The sequence below is a fragment of the Scaptodrosophila lebanonensis genome, unplaced genomic scaffold (assembly GCF_003285725.1).
Source record: "Scaptodrosophila lebanonensis strain 11010-0011.00,11010-0021.00 unplaced genomic scaffold, SlebRS2 tig00000096-arrow-pilon, whole genome shotgun sequence".
In the NCBI taxonomy this organism is placed as follows: domain Eukaryota; kingdom Metazoa; phylum Arthropoda; class Insecta; order Diptera; family Drosophilidae; genus Scaptodrosophila; species Scaptodrosophila lebanonensis.
The window spans coordinates 4,534,561-4,546,366 of NW_022060567.1; the positions used below are offsets into that span (position 1 = coordinate 4,534,561).

An 11,806-nucleotide genomic window follows, 5' to 3' on the forward strand; every position below is an offset into this window, starting at 1 on the left:
ATCGCCTATATCTCGGAGACTATAAGACCTAGGAACACCAAATTTTAGTCCCAGATGCCTTATGTGAATACGCAGAAAATGTATATTTTGGAATTCCCCTCCCTCCCCCCTCTACCCCGCAAATCGTAACTCCCGTAATTCTTGGAATTTCGAACTAAAATTTTGGAAATACCCCCAGTTAGTTATTATGTGTCCGTATGCCAAATTTCATTATGATAGACCGATTTAACAAGAAGTTATAGCCATAAATATATTTGCTGATGCAGCGCTGCTGCAGCGCTGCTCAAGCGCTGCCCGCGGCTGTTGTTGATGTTGCTGTTTGGTTGACTGCGAAAATGCTTACACAGACACGAATAGATGCGCATAGGCATACATACACTCACACAGACGCAATTGCTATGTAAATGTGCAATTATACACCCTTTACGTGAGTTCGAATACCGAGAGAGGTAAAATCGATCAAATTTTTTTTTTTATTTTCTTAATTTTTTTTATTTTCTATAATTATTGTAAACATATGTACAGAGTATTTCAAAGTCGGGACACCCGACTTTAGCTTTTTTACTTGTTTTGTAATACATACGAGCAATTCTAAAAACAAAATAATTTAAAAATAAATAAACCCTTTCATAGAATTGTATATCTAGGAAACAACACTCGTAACCTTCTCCCTTGTTTTTATGGAGTTAACTGAAAATTCTAGAGCTACAGTACTATAAAAACAAAAGGTCCAAAGTACTAGTTAGCAAAGAAACATTTAGTTTCAGTTTGCTTTGTTTTTTGTGTCGATGTGTTGACAAGTTTTTCCATTTAAATATTTCATCCAAATTTTGTGCAAAGAAAGGGGGGCGCGATAAGCGCTGCCAGCAGTCCAATCCAAAAACTTAAATCAGACCAAGTCAAGAGTAATGATCTGTGGACACTTTTTGAAACCTTAAACGGTAAGTAGGCTATGAGGGCCAGTTTCAAGGGAATCCTATATATCATTTCTTACTTCTATTCCTTCACAGGAGACACCAAAAACAAGTCAATGCATTGCTGAAAACTATTTTCTACAGAATTATCGACTACTCTACATTTTTTTTGCAATAAAAGGACTAGTTTGAGGTTCATCATGTCGGACCCTGTTGCACCATCCTGGGCCTCAGTTGTAATACATGGCATGCCGCAGCATGGTTCGGAACAAAGATCCACACCATCAGGAGACAGTGGAACAACGCCTTCGGCACATGCCTTTACGACAGAGAAGCAGCCAGGTAGTCAACCACTCGGTTCGAATATGGCACAGAAGTTCCATTCATGCAGACGGACACAGATAAAATCCACACCACAAAATAGCTCGCCACCACTGCCCCCTCATAATGTCAATCCGTTTGTTTATGAGTTTCAGCCGCATCCATTCGTAGTCGGACCAATGCCCAGCGACGTTTCCTTGATGCAAGGAGCCAATTTCATGCAGTTTTATCCCCATCCACAGTCCCAATTCCAGCAGGCACCGATCCCACCAAGCAATGCTATACCGCTTCCGCCACCACCCGGATTTGAGAGCCAGCTCATGCAACTTTGGACACGACCGGCCAGGCGGCGCTCCCGCCATTTCGTGGAGATACCTCGAAAGGTGCGCGCGGACGGCTCGAGCCCTGCGACAGCAATCCAAACAGATACCGATCCAGAGGAATATCTGCACAATGTGGGGCGATCCGAATCGGTGCGTGAGCTCCAGTTCCTGGGACCACCGATGGAGCCGCTGCCTGAAGAGTTGCCGCAGTTCCCATTATCACAAGATCCGACGGGGGTAGGTTGATCCTTTATACCATATAGACAATATGTATATTATATACCTAAGTCAATCAAACAGTCTCAGGCAGTCTCACAAACTAGTCCTTTCACATTCGTTGAGCATTTTGATTGAATCGCAGACGATAGCTTTCCATTTCGAAATGTAACGTGTTCTTATGTGAAACTAATAATCAGTTACTATTATCATTATAATTGTTATTATAAAAGTTACAAAATAATGATATTTTTTATTTCAATATCTCACAATAATAATTTTAAAGCAAAAAAATGATTTTCTTTAAAAATTAGTAGTTCATTTTGATATAAATCCAGTTATTTAATTTTACAAAAACTTACCTTCGATTTAAAAAAAAAATACTGAAAAATTGAGCTAAAAACACATCCTTAAACAAAATATTTTCATTAAGAAAAATTATTTAATTTTTAAATAAATCCATTAGTTATTTAATTTTACAAAAAGTAACCGATTAATCGATTTAATGAAAAACAAGAAAGGAATGCTTAAGTCGAGCAGGCTCAACTCTTAAATATCCTGTACCACCCCACCAAAAAAAATTGTATTAAAAAAATTTAATTAATTAATTAAATTAAATATAAAATATTCCATACTTGTACATATGTATGTGTGCATTACACATTACATGATTATGTCAGAGCAGCAACAAATACAGCTGCGGATACAGCTTGGTCCTGGTTATATGGCTATAACTTTCTTTCTAATCAACCTATCATAATAAAACTTGAGATACGGATATATAATCACTAACTGGATGTAACTACCAAATTTTGAAAATTCCAAGAATTACGGGAGTTATAGAAATCACGAAGTGGGGGGGAGGGGGGGGGGGGGGGGTGCATCAGAAAAAATGAACAAACTCATTCTTTCTCGGGCTCAGGAGAATCTGGATACCAAGTTTGGTTATTCTAGCTCTTATACTTTCGGAGATCCTTGCGTTCATACAGACAGACAGACAGACGGACAGACGGTCAGACGGACAGACGGACATGGCTATATCGACTCGGCTTGTCATGCTGATCAAGAATATATATACTTTGTGGGGTCTACCAAGCCTCCATCTGTGTGTTCCATGTACACTCGCACAAAACTAATATACCCTTTTCCCCTTGGGGTACAGGGTATAAAAACCAAATAATCATTTTTGTGATCTCTCCCAATAATGAAATTTGGAATCATCTGTAGAAACGCTAGTTTCGTTCGAATACTTTTGTTAATATTTTTAATGGCTGTCCCTAAGCGACTCTTATATCAGCCGGTTTTCGCCGTTTTTATACTCTGTACATGAGATGTACAAAAGTATATTAGGTTTGCGGGAGCTGAAAAATGTAACAGGCAGAAGGAGGCGTGGCAGACCCCACAAAGTATATATATTCTTGATCAGCGTGACAAGATGAGTCGATCTAGCCCTGTCTGTCCGTCTGTCCGTCCGTATGAACACCTGGATCTCAGAGACTACTTGTATAAGAGATAGAGACACCAAATTTTGCACAAAGATGCCTTATGTGTGTATTCTATACGAGTTTGTTTTATTTTTTTGACCCCCCCCCCCACTTCCCCCCTATGGGGGTTTTCCCGATTTTCCATCCGTATAATCGTCTATATCTCGGAGACTATAAGACCTAGAAACACCAAATTTTAGTCCCAGATGCCTTATGTGAATTCCTCTCCTTCGCAAATCGCGATTTTCTTTAACTCCCGTAATTCTTGGAATTTCGAACTAAAATTTTTTAAATACCCCCAGTTAGTTATTATGTGTAACAAGAAGTTATAGCCATAAACATATTTGCTGCTGCAGCGCTGCTCAAGCGCTGCCCGCGGCTGTTGTTGATGTTGCTGTTTGGTTGACTGCTGACATGTTTACACAGACACGAATATACGAACATACAAGTATACATACATACACTCACACAGACGCAATTGCTATGTAAATGTGCAATTATACACCCTTTACGTGAGTTCGAATACCGAGAAAGGTAAAATCGATCAAATTTTTTTTGTTTAATTTTCTTAATTTTTTTATTTTCTATAATTATTGTAAACATATGTACAGAGTATTTCAAAGTCGGGACACCCGACTTTAGCTTTTTTACTTGTTTTTCTTTGTTCTTCATAAAATATTTCCCATATCTGTGCTTTTCCAGAAGCAGCAACATATCCTGCCTGGTGCACCGCATGGTCAGCACAAGGAGCAGCAATTTGCAGTTGTGAGAACCATGGTGCCAATCTACTATCGCGTGGCCGTGCCCGTGCCTATGACTATGCAACAGGTGCATCAACACCACCACCACCAACAACAACAACAACAGCACCTACATCAGTTGTCGCAGCAGCAGCAACAGTTTTCAGCGCAGTTCGCCAACAACGAACAGCAACTGTTGCATCAGCTGGAGCAACAGAAGCTGCAGCAGCAACACCTCCAGCAACCAGTGCCCCCACCATTGCACAATACACAGCAATACCTATACGAAGAAGAAGAGCAGGCTCAACGCCAGGGTTTCGAGACGGCGACGCTTAACATAGAGCCTAGTACGCAGGCTTTGCCCCTCGCGGGCAACTCTTTCACTCGCTTCTCTCACAGTTGATTATTTGCAGGTTCGCCAATGGTGGACCAACAGGAGTCCGTCATGAATTCACATTCACAACAACAGATGTATCTGGAGCAGCCGGTGCCACCACATCCAAGGACAAACACAATGCCATCGCAGCAGCAACAAGAAGATTACCTAGAATTTCCCCCCAATAACCGGATGGTCATCAATAGGGTATCCATGGATTCGCGATTCGCTCGGGTCTCACCTCGCGCCGGTGCTCCTTCTGGTCGGGTGTTTTCAAGCGCACGCACCGAAAATAGTAACTTGCCAGCCCTGTTCGATGGGTTGCCGCCTCAGCTTCGGAACGAGGATGGAACATCGCACGAAGCCGTGGAATGGGTACCATTAGCCAATACCCGTCAAGTGTGGGACCCGCTGGGCACATCTAATCGTCGAGGCTGGGATCCGACGCATCCACTGCGTAAGTATCATGCGAGCTACAAGTAGATAATATTTAATGAATTCTTATAGCCAAAAATAAGCTGTCGCCATAGCGGAATCAGTACAACCTCATAGTATAATAAAGACTTAAAACGCTTCCGACTTGATGAGGTAATTTTATTTGGCGAGAGACGCTCATATTATAAGCAGTTAACAGAAAGAATTTATATAGATTCAGTTCTATTACAAGCCTCATTATTGTGTATACTATATGTATATGATGTGATGGTGTATATTATGTGATGGGCTTCAAGGCTGAATAGGCAACCTTTTCTGTGACGCAACCAATTGCACGGTAACAGACGCACATAACAGCAAACTGTGAATGTACACAAAAATCAGCTGTGCTATGAAAATGCGTGCATGAACCTAACGGTACAATCTAAAATTTAAAAATCTTGCTGTTCTGGTATTGTTCACATTTCACAACACATGCCTGCACGATTCTAGTGGTAAAATAAACAGCTGTTTTGACTTCTGCTTATTTATGCCCACCTCGTAGGTAGGCATGGGCGTAGCCAGGATTTAGTCCGGGGGGGGCAAGATTTTTTGGCCGATTTTTTACTATCAAATTATTTCCACTATACAAAAAACACATGAAAAATATGGAAAAATAGGGGAAAAAATTCAAAATAATGAAACTAATGAACTGAACTGTTATACCAAAACTATTTTTAAGAGACAATAATGCACAACGTTTAAAAATTAGTCGCATTAATATATATTGCCCCAGGTTTCAATAAAATCAGCGAACTGTTGGCCGGAAAAACAACTTATTTGCCCCGTTTGTCCCGTTGCCCATAATAAAACTTAGCACTAAATATAGGGCTAGTAAAGAGTTATAAGTTGAGCATATTAACACAATATTTTATATATATATTTATAATATATTCTCAACATTATATCTTCATAGCAATCTAGCTGATAAATTAACCGTAGCCATAAAATGGATGTCTTTTTTCGTGATTTTTGTACAATGTGGCACAAATTCAAATTTGTCTGCAAAATTTTTGATCCGTTCAGAATCTAGGGGGGGCAGCTGCCCGCTTTGCACCCCCCTCGCTACGGCCATGTAGGTAGGTCTTGATTTTTAAGAGACGTCGTTTCTTGTGATTTTCTGGGGATTCCAGGAACATTTTTAATGGAAGTAGAAAGCTGGATCGAAAACTATCGGTGACGGTGATCTTTTTTTGCGTTTTTTGTAGCGGTGTTTCTAGCCAATTTCTAGCGATTTATTTATACATTTTTAGTGGACTTTTAGTCATTTTTTAACGGTTCTTAGCCTTTAGCGGATATTCTACATATTTTTAGCGCTTTTGTAGCATTTTCTATCCATTTTCTAGCTACTTATAGTTGTGTTACTAGCTATTGTACTCACGTTTTCTAGCGGGGTTTCTAGACATTTTCTAGATATTAATAGCAGTGTTTTATCCATTTTCTAGCATATTCTACCCAATTTCTAGCTAGGCTTCTAACCATTTACAGTGAGTTTGCTAGCCTGTTTTAATTGACTTTCTTGCTTTTTTATCAGATTTTCTAGCGAGGTTTCTAGTAAATTTTAAAGGATTTTCTAGCCATTTGCTACCTACTTATAGTTGTGTTTCTGGCAATTCTTTTCAAGCCCAAGGAACATTGTTGTTAAGTAATTATAAATGTTCCCCTTAGCAATCTAAAAAACTAGCTCTAATTAAATGAAGTATTTCAATATAACCATTAAGAGAAAGTTTCATTCCTATCGCTTGTCGCCCTGACACACAAATTGTTGTTTGTTTGAAGATTCATTCACCACTGAGAACGTTCGGAATATAAAAAAACATTTGTTTTAAAATATATATAATTTAAAACCGGTATACATATATGTTTATGTTCCAGCTCCACCACCGCCAGGTTTTGAGCATGTCGAGCACGATATAGACCGCTATGAAAGCGGAGGACGACCAGACTATGTGGCCACCGAAGGCAAGCGATCTCTGTCAACGCGAGCACGGAAGCTGATGGGTGAGAATGTGAAGGTTGGGCCCCACACCGACTACCCTACACCCGCGCCCATATCGGGGCCCGAAATGATGCTACGTGAGCAGCAGCACTTCATAGGTAGTCCTCAATGCTAGGTTTTTTCTGCTTTCAATTATAATTAGCTCGGGTTATATATGTAGCTAGTTGTGACACCCACTTGACCTGCCATCTGGCCCAGTTGTCGGTGACAAATGGCACCACCGGCGACGGATATTTCGTAATTCCCATTGGACGGCCCGAGGTGCCGAAGTTGGGTGCAGCCGTTGTGCAACAGCCGCACAAGTCTATCTTCGATCCTGGTGTGACTTATTGGGATCTATTGGGACGCAACAAAGTAAATGAGGACGAGATTGAGTCGAAATCATAGCAGACCGAGGAGCCATGGGAGCCTCGGATAGAAGAGCACAGCAATGAATCAGCAAAAGGACAAGTGAATAGTTCAATATTAGAGCCGTCGGAAAGTGTGGATCCAAGATCTACGACCGCCACTGACCCCATCCCATCGTGGAGAGCGAGAAAGTAGAATGAAATTACTGTGAGGGACTGAAAGAACAAGCTAACTTTGAAACCATTTCTTATATGTAGAAAATTTGCAGTAGCATCGCTTCTTTAAATAAATCAAATGCTCGAAAATATTCTAAAGTGCACGTGTTCGAATGTGGAAATCCCAATTTCAAGGATGTAACTGTGACAGAGCTATGCAATATCCATCGAATTGGATGAAATATGAGTATATTTTCTAGATATTATAAGATAATACATTAATACATTTCAAAATGCAATAAAATGTTAATCAATTAATGGGCGCTATTCTAGTACTAATCATATGCGCATTTAATGACTGACTTCGAAATTCAAACTCCAAAGGAAATGCAAGTTTGTATGAGAAGATTATATTATGGTTCCATCAATTGCAAAAGAGCTTTGTTAGCTCTATGTATGTTCATATGTATGTACTTGTAGATATATCTGAATACAAGATCTTTTTCGTCACTTTGCTTTGATAACAACGCTGCTCAGAAGAATTTTGAAAGTTCAGTGTGTACATAAGACAATTTAGTGTTAAGCTCAATCTACAAGAAGAGAGAACGCCGCAGTCCAGCAAGCTCGACAGTGAAATACCCTGTACCCAGGCAAACTTCCGGCACTAAATTATATGCGGCCATAGCAGAAGTGAGAAGAAAAGGAAGAGCGAACTTGATGATGTAACTGACGTAATACTGGACGTAATACTAATAACTTTTCTTAGAGTTGGCCAATTTGGATGGAATTTGGGACAAAAGTAGATAATTGTATATAAATATCTTCGCCATGTTTGGTTTATGTAGCTTTTGAAATGTTGGCAGTATTGACGAAACCCTGATGCGGGGAGAGGGAGGAGCGACTAGGAGCGTTCGTCCCCATACCAAGTTTGGTTCATGTGCGCTGAATCGTTTCCGAAACCCAAGCGTTCATCAGACAGGCGGACAGACAGACGGACGGACGTGCTAAATCGATTCGTTTCGTCATGCTGAAAATAATATACAAGGTGTTTTCCAAAGTAAACAGGACTTTAAAAAAAAAACAGAACAAATGGTTTTTTCGGCAAAATCAATTTATTTTATTCAAAATAGTCTCCTTCTGCTTCAATACAGCTTTTTGCACGATCCAAAAGCATGTCGAACGAGTGTTTTAGCTCGTTGGCCGGTATGGCCGCCAGTATGCCGGTGTAAGCCTTTTGAATGGCCTCTACGTCTGCATAACGCTTTCCTTTCGTGGGCAAACACATTTTTCCGAAAAGGTAGCAGTCGCACGGTGCCATATCAGGTGAATACGGCGAGTGGTTAATGGTTAAAATGCGATTTTTGGTCAAATAATCGGTCACAATCGGTTGGATTCTGAGCAATTTTTGGTCATCAGTCAATTTGTGCGGAACAAACCGTGCACACACCTTTCGTAAGCCCAAATGTTCGGTCAAAATGCGATAAATCGATGTTTTGGAGATGTTTAATTCCATTTCCATCAATTTCAATGATGATTTCGGCTGATTTTTGATAAAATCCCGCACAGTTTCGATGGAATTTTCGGTGATCACGAATTTTGATTGGGCCACATGTTGATCGGGGATTTTCCGTTCGTATAATCACCTATATCTCGGAGACTATAAGACCTAGGGTAACCAAATTTTACTCCAAGATGCACTATGTGTATACGCAGAATATGTGTATTTTGGAAATTCACTCAAACTTGTCTGAAAATAAGTACTATTATAAAACAAGAGAGAATGCTACAGTCGAGCAAGCGACAGTGTAATACCCTGTACCCAGGTAAACTTCCGTCACTGAGTTATATGCGCCCATAGCAGCAGCAAAAAGAGGAAGAAGAAGAGCAAACTTGTTGCTGCAGTTTGAGGGGGTTGTACTGGCGAGAATTTGTGCCGTTAATAACTTTTCTTAGAATTGACCGAATTGGATGCAATTTCAAATAACAACAGATAATTATATATAAATGATGTGTGCACGGTTTGGTTTAGGTAGCATTTGAAATGTGGACGCTATTGACGAAATTCTGTAGCGGGGGAAGGGGGGGGAAATTAAAAAAAAAAAATAAACTCGTCCTTTCTCGGACCTAGGAGAATCTGGATGCCAACTTTGGTTATTCTAGATTTTATAGTTTCTGAGATCCTTGCGTTCATCCAGACGGACAGACGGACATGTCTAGATCGATTTCTCTCGTCATGCTGATTCAGAATATATATACTTTATGGGGTCGGAGATGCTTCCTTCTTCATGTTACATACTTTGCACAAACCTAATATACCCTTTTTACCCTACGGGTACAGGGTATAATTATATTAACAAGAGAGAACGCTACAGTCGAGCAAGCCCGACAGTGTAATACCCTGTACCCATGTAAACTTCCGTCACTGAGTTATATGCGCCCATAGCAGCAGCAAAAAGAGGAAGAAGAAGAGCCAACTTGTTGCTGCAGTTTGGTGGGGTTGTACTGGCGAGAATTTATTTGCTAATAACCTTTCATAGAATTGACCGAATTGAATTAATAAATGAATAAAATTTTATACAACAGTAGACAATTATATATAAATTATGTGTGCAAAGTTTGGTTTAGGTAGCATTTGAAATGTGGACGTTATTGACGAAATTCTGTAGCGGGGGAAGGGGGGGAAAATTCAAAAAAAAAAATAATAAACTCGTCCTTACTCGGACCTAGGAGAATCTGGATGCCAACTTTGGTTATTCTAGCTTTTATAGTTTCTGAGATCCTCGCGTTCATCCAGACGGACGGACAGACGGACGGACAGACGGACGGACATGTCTAGATCGATTTCTCTCGTCATGCTGATCAAGAATATATATACTTTATGGGGTCGGAGATGCTTCCTTCTGTATGTTACATACTTTGCACAAACCTAATATACCCTTTTTACCCTACGGGTACAGGGTATAAAAATACTTGGCCCAGCAAAGTATGGGCTGCGCTCCACGCATTTGTATCTCGAAATTGTCACAAAGACCGTCTATCCTCAGGGAACCTGACACTAGCACAAGCACTAGGCTGTTGGCCAATTTTTTAAACAGGTCCACGAAATAAAGGAGTTTTTGAAAATCACTGGAGTGCTTTTAAACTGTGTTGGAAATTATATCAGATTGCTTTGTCGGTTACTGTTTATGATATTTTCAATCACTTGTGCGTTGCCTTTTCGAGCCTACTGCTGTCAAAATCGTTTTTCATTTCTGTTCTTTACGACGACGAAACAAAATTGGCACATAAAATAATATATAAATATTAAATTATATTTTTTTCTGTTTGTTCTATTCATAGCACAATGTCGCAAAGTGAGGAAGATTTGTATCTAGGGCTCGATATGAGTGCATCTACCAGTAGCGGAGCATTTAGCGGCAGCAACTCCTGGATGCTACGATGCGATCCGGGAAGCTTTCAGAGGCAGATGTATGAACAGGTAACTGCGACCTCGCCCCTCTCGCCGGTAGCAGCCTTTAATAAATGGCAATCGCATGAAGCTAGAATGGAACGAAAGCAGGCAAGTTGTCATATAATACATACATACATACTTGTATGTATGTATGTATGTTCTAAAACAAAATGTTTATTTCATAATTCTGTGATGTGAAAAATTTGTATATTCATGTGTGGATAAATTTATTTAAAATTTAGTTTCTGTTTAGCGGTTTTGCGTAAAGTTTAGATAGAAAAAAACAAATTGTTAATCCAGGCAATAGTTTTTCTTTATATATTTATTCTTCTAACTATGCACTTCACAGGAGGCCATGGATGATCTTGAGTGGGAACGCTTCCCCGTTAACGAGTTGGCAGATTTAGAGTTCAAGGAGCCGCCGCCAGTGCGTGCACCGCCATCATCGCCACGCCGCATAAACGGCGATGATCCCGAAAATGAAATTTCCAATACACTCTGGAATGACATGCTCATTGCAGAGCAGCTGTGTAAGCTGGCAAATGGGATTAAAAAGAAAAGCGGCGAGACGCGCTTGCGCAAGGAACGTTCAGATATGAGGGGTCAGGATGGTGCCGATGGTGAGTGAAGTGTATATTCATTCCTATCGAATTTTCATGGCAGTTACGCAGGTCAAATGTCTGATTGCGAAGATGGATCTATAGAACAATGTGCAGAGCACACCGCTACGGAGCTAACCTACATCGATGAAAAGTCAGAAAACAATTGAACAATTAAAAGCACATAAAAGCGCAGTTGAGCATGTCTTCTTTTAAGTGCGCTGCTTATCTATTAATATGGAAAACTACACACGATATAAATCTCAAGTTAAACCCTTAAACACATAATTATCCGATATATTTACACATAAATAAATTAAATAACGAAATTAAAATTGCGCTACGTGTTATCTCATTCAAATGCGAATTCAAAAAGTAGGCCTCACTGCTGCCAACTCTAACGTAT

General features: G+C 40.0%; 2 protein-coding genes across 4 annotated transcripts; both read left to right on the top strand.

Moving 5' to 3' along the window:
* The first annotated feature begins 728 nt into the window (after positions 1-728).
* Positions 729-7,509, top strand: LOC115627701 (mediator of RNA polymerase II transcription subunit 12-like). Its single transcript, XM_030523444.1, has 6 exons — positions 729-941; positions 1,011-1,795; positions 3,961-4,345; positions 4,412-4,831; positions 6,724-6,945; positions 7,008-7,509. Exons 2-6 carry the CDS (start codon positions 1,115-1,117, stop codon positions 7,232-7,234), a joined length of 1,935 nt encoding a protein of 644 aa, XP_030379304.1. The 5' UTR covers positions 729-941; positions 1,011-1,114; the 3' UTR covers positions 7,235-7,509.
* Positions 7,510-8,310: 801 nt separating this feature from the next.
* On the top strand, positions 8,311-11,735 carry LOC115627625. 3 transcript variants are annotated; one of them, XM_030523360.1, is made up of 4 exons: positions 8,311-8,395; positions 10,690-10,909; positions 11,151-11,421; positions 11,473-11,735. In XM_030523360.1, the coding sequence occupies exons 2-4, from the start codon at positions 10,694-10,696 to the stop codon at positions 11,568-11,570; spliced, it is 585 nt and encodes a 194-aa protein (XP_030379220.1). In that variant the 5' UTR covers positions 8,311-8,395; positions 10,690-10,693; the 3' UTR covers positions 11,571-11,735. The 3 variants fall into 3 exon arrangements, with proteins under 3 accessions (XP_030379220.1, XP_030379219.1, XP_030379221.1); XM_030523359.1 differs by lacking the exon at positions 8,311-8,395 and having other exon boundaries at positions 10,669-10,909; XM_030523361.1 differs by lacking the exon at positions 8,311-8,395 and having other exon boundaries at positions 10,669-10,909; positions 11,494-11,735.
* Positions 11,736-11,806: the final 71 nt, after the last annotated feature.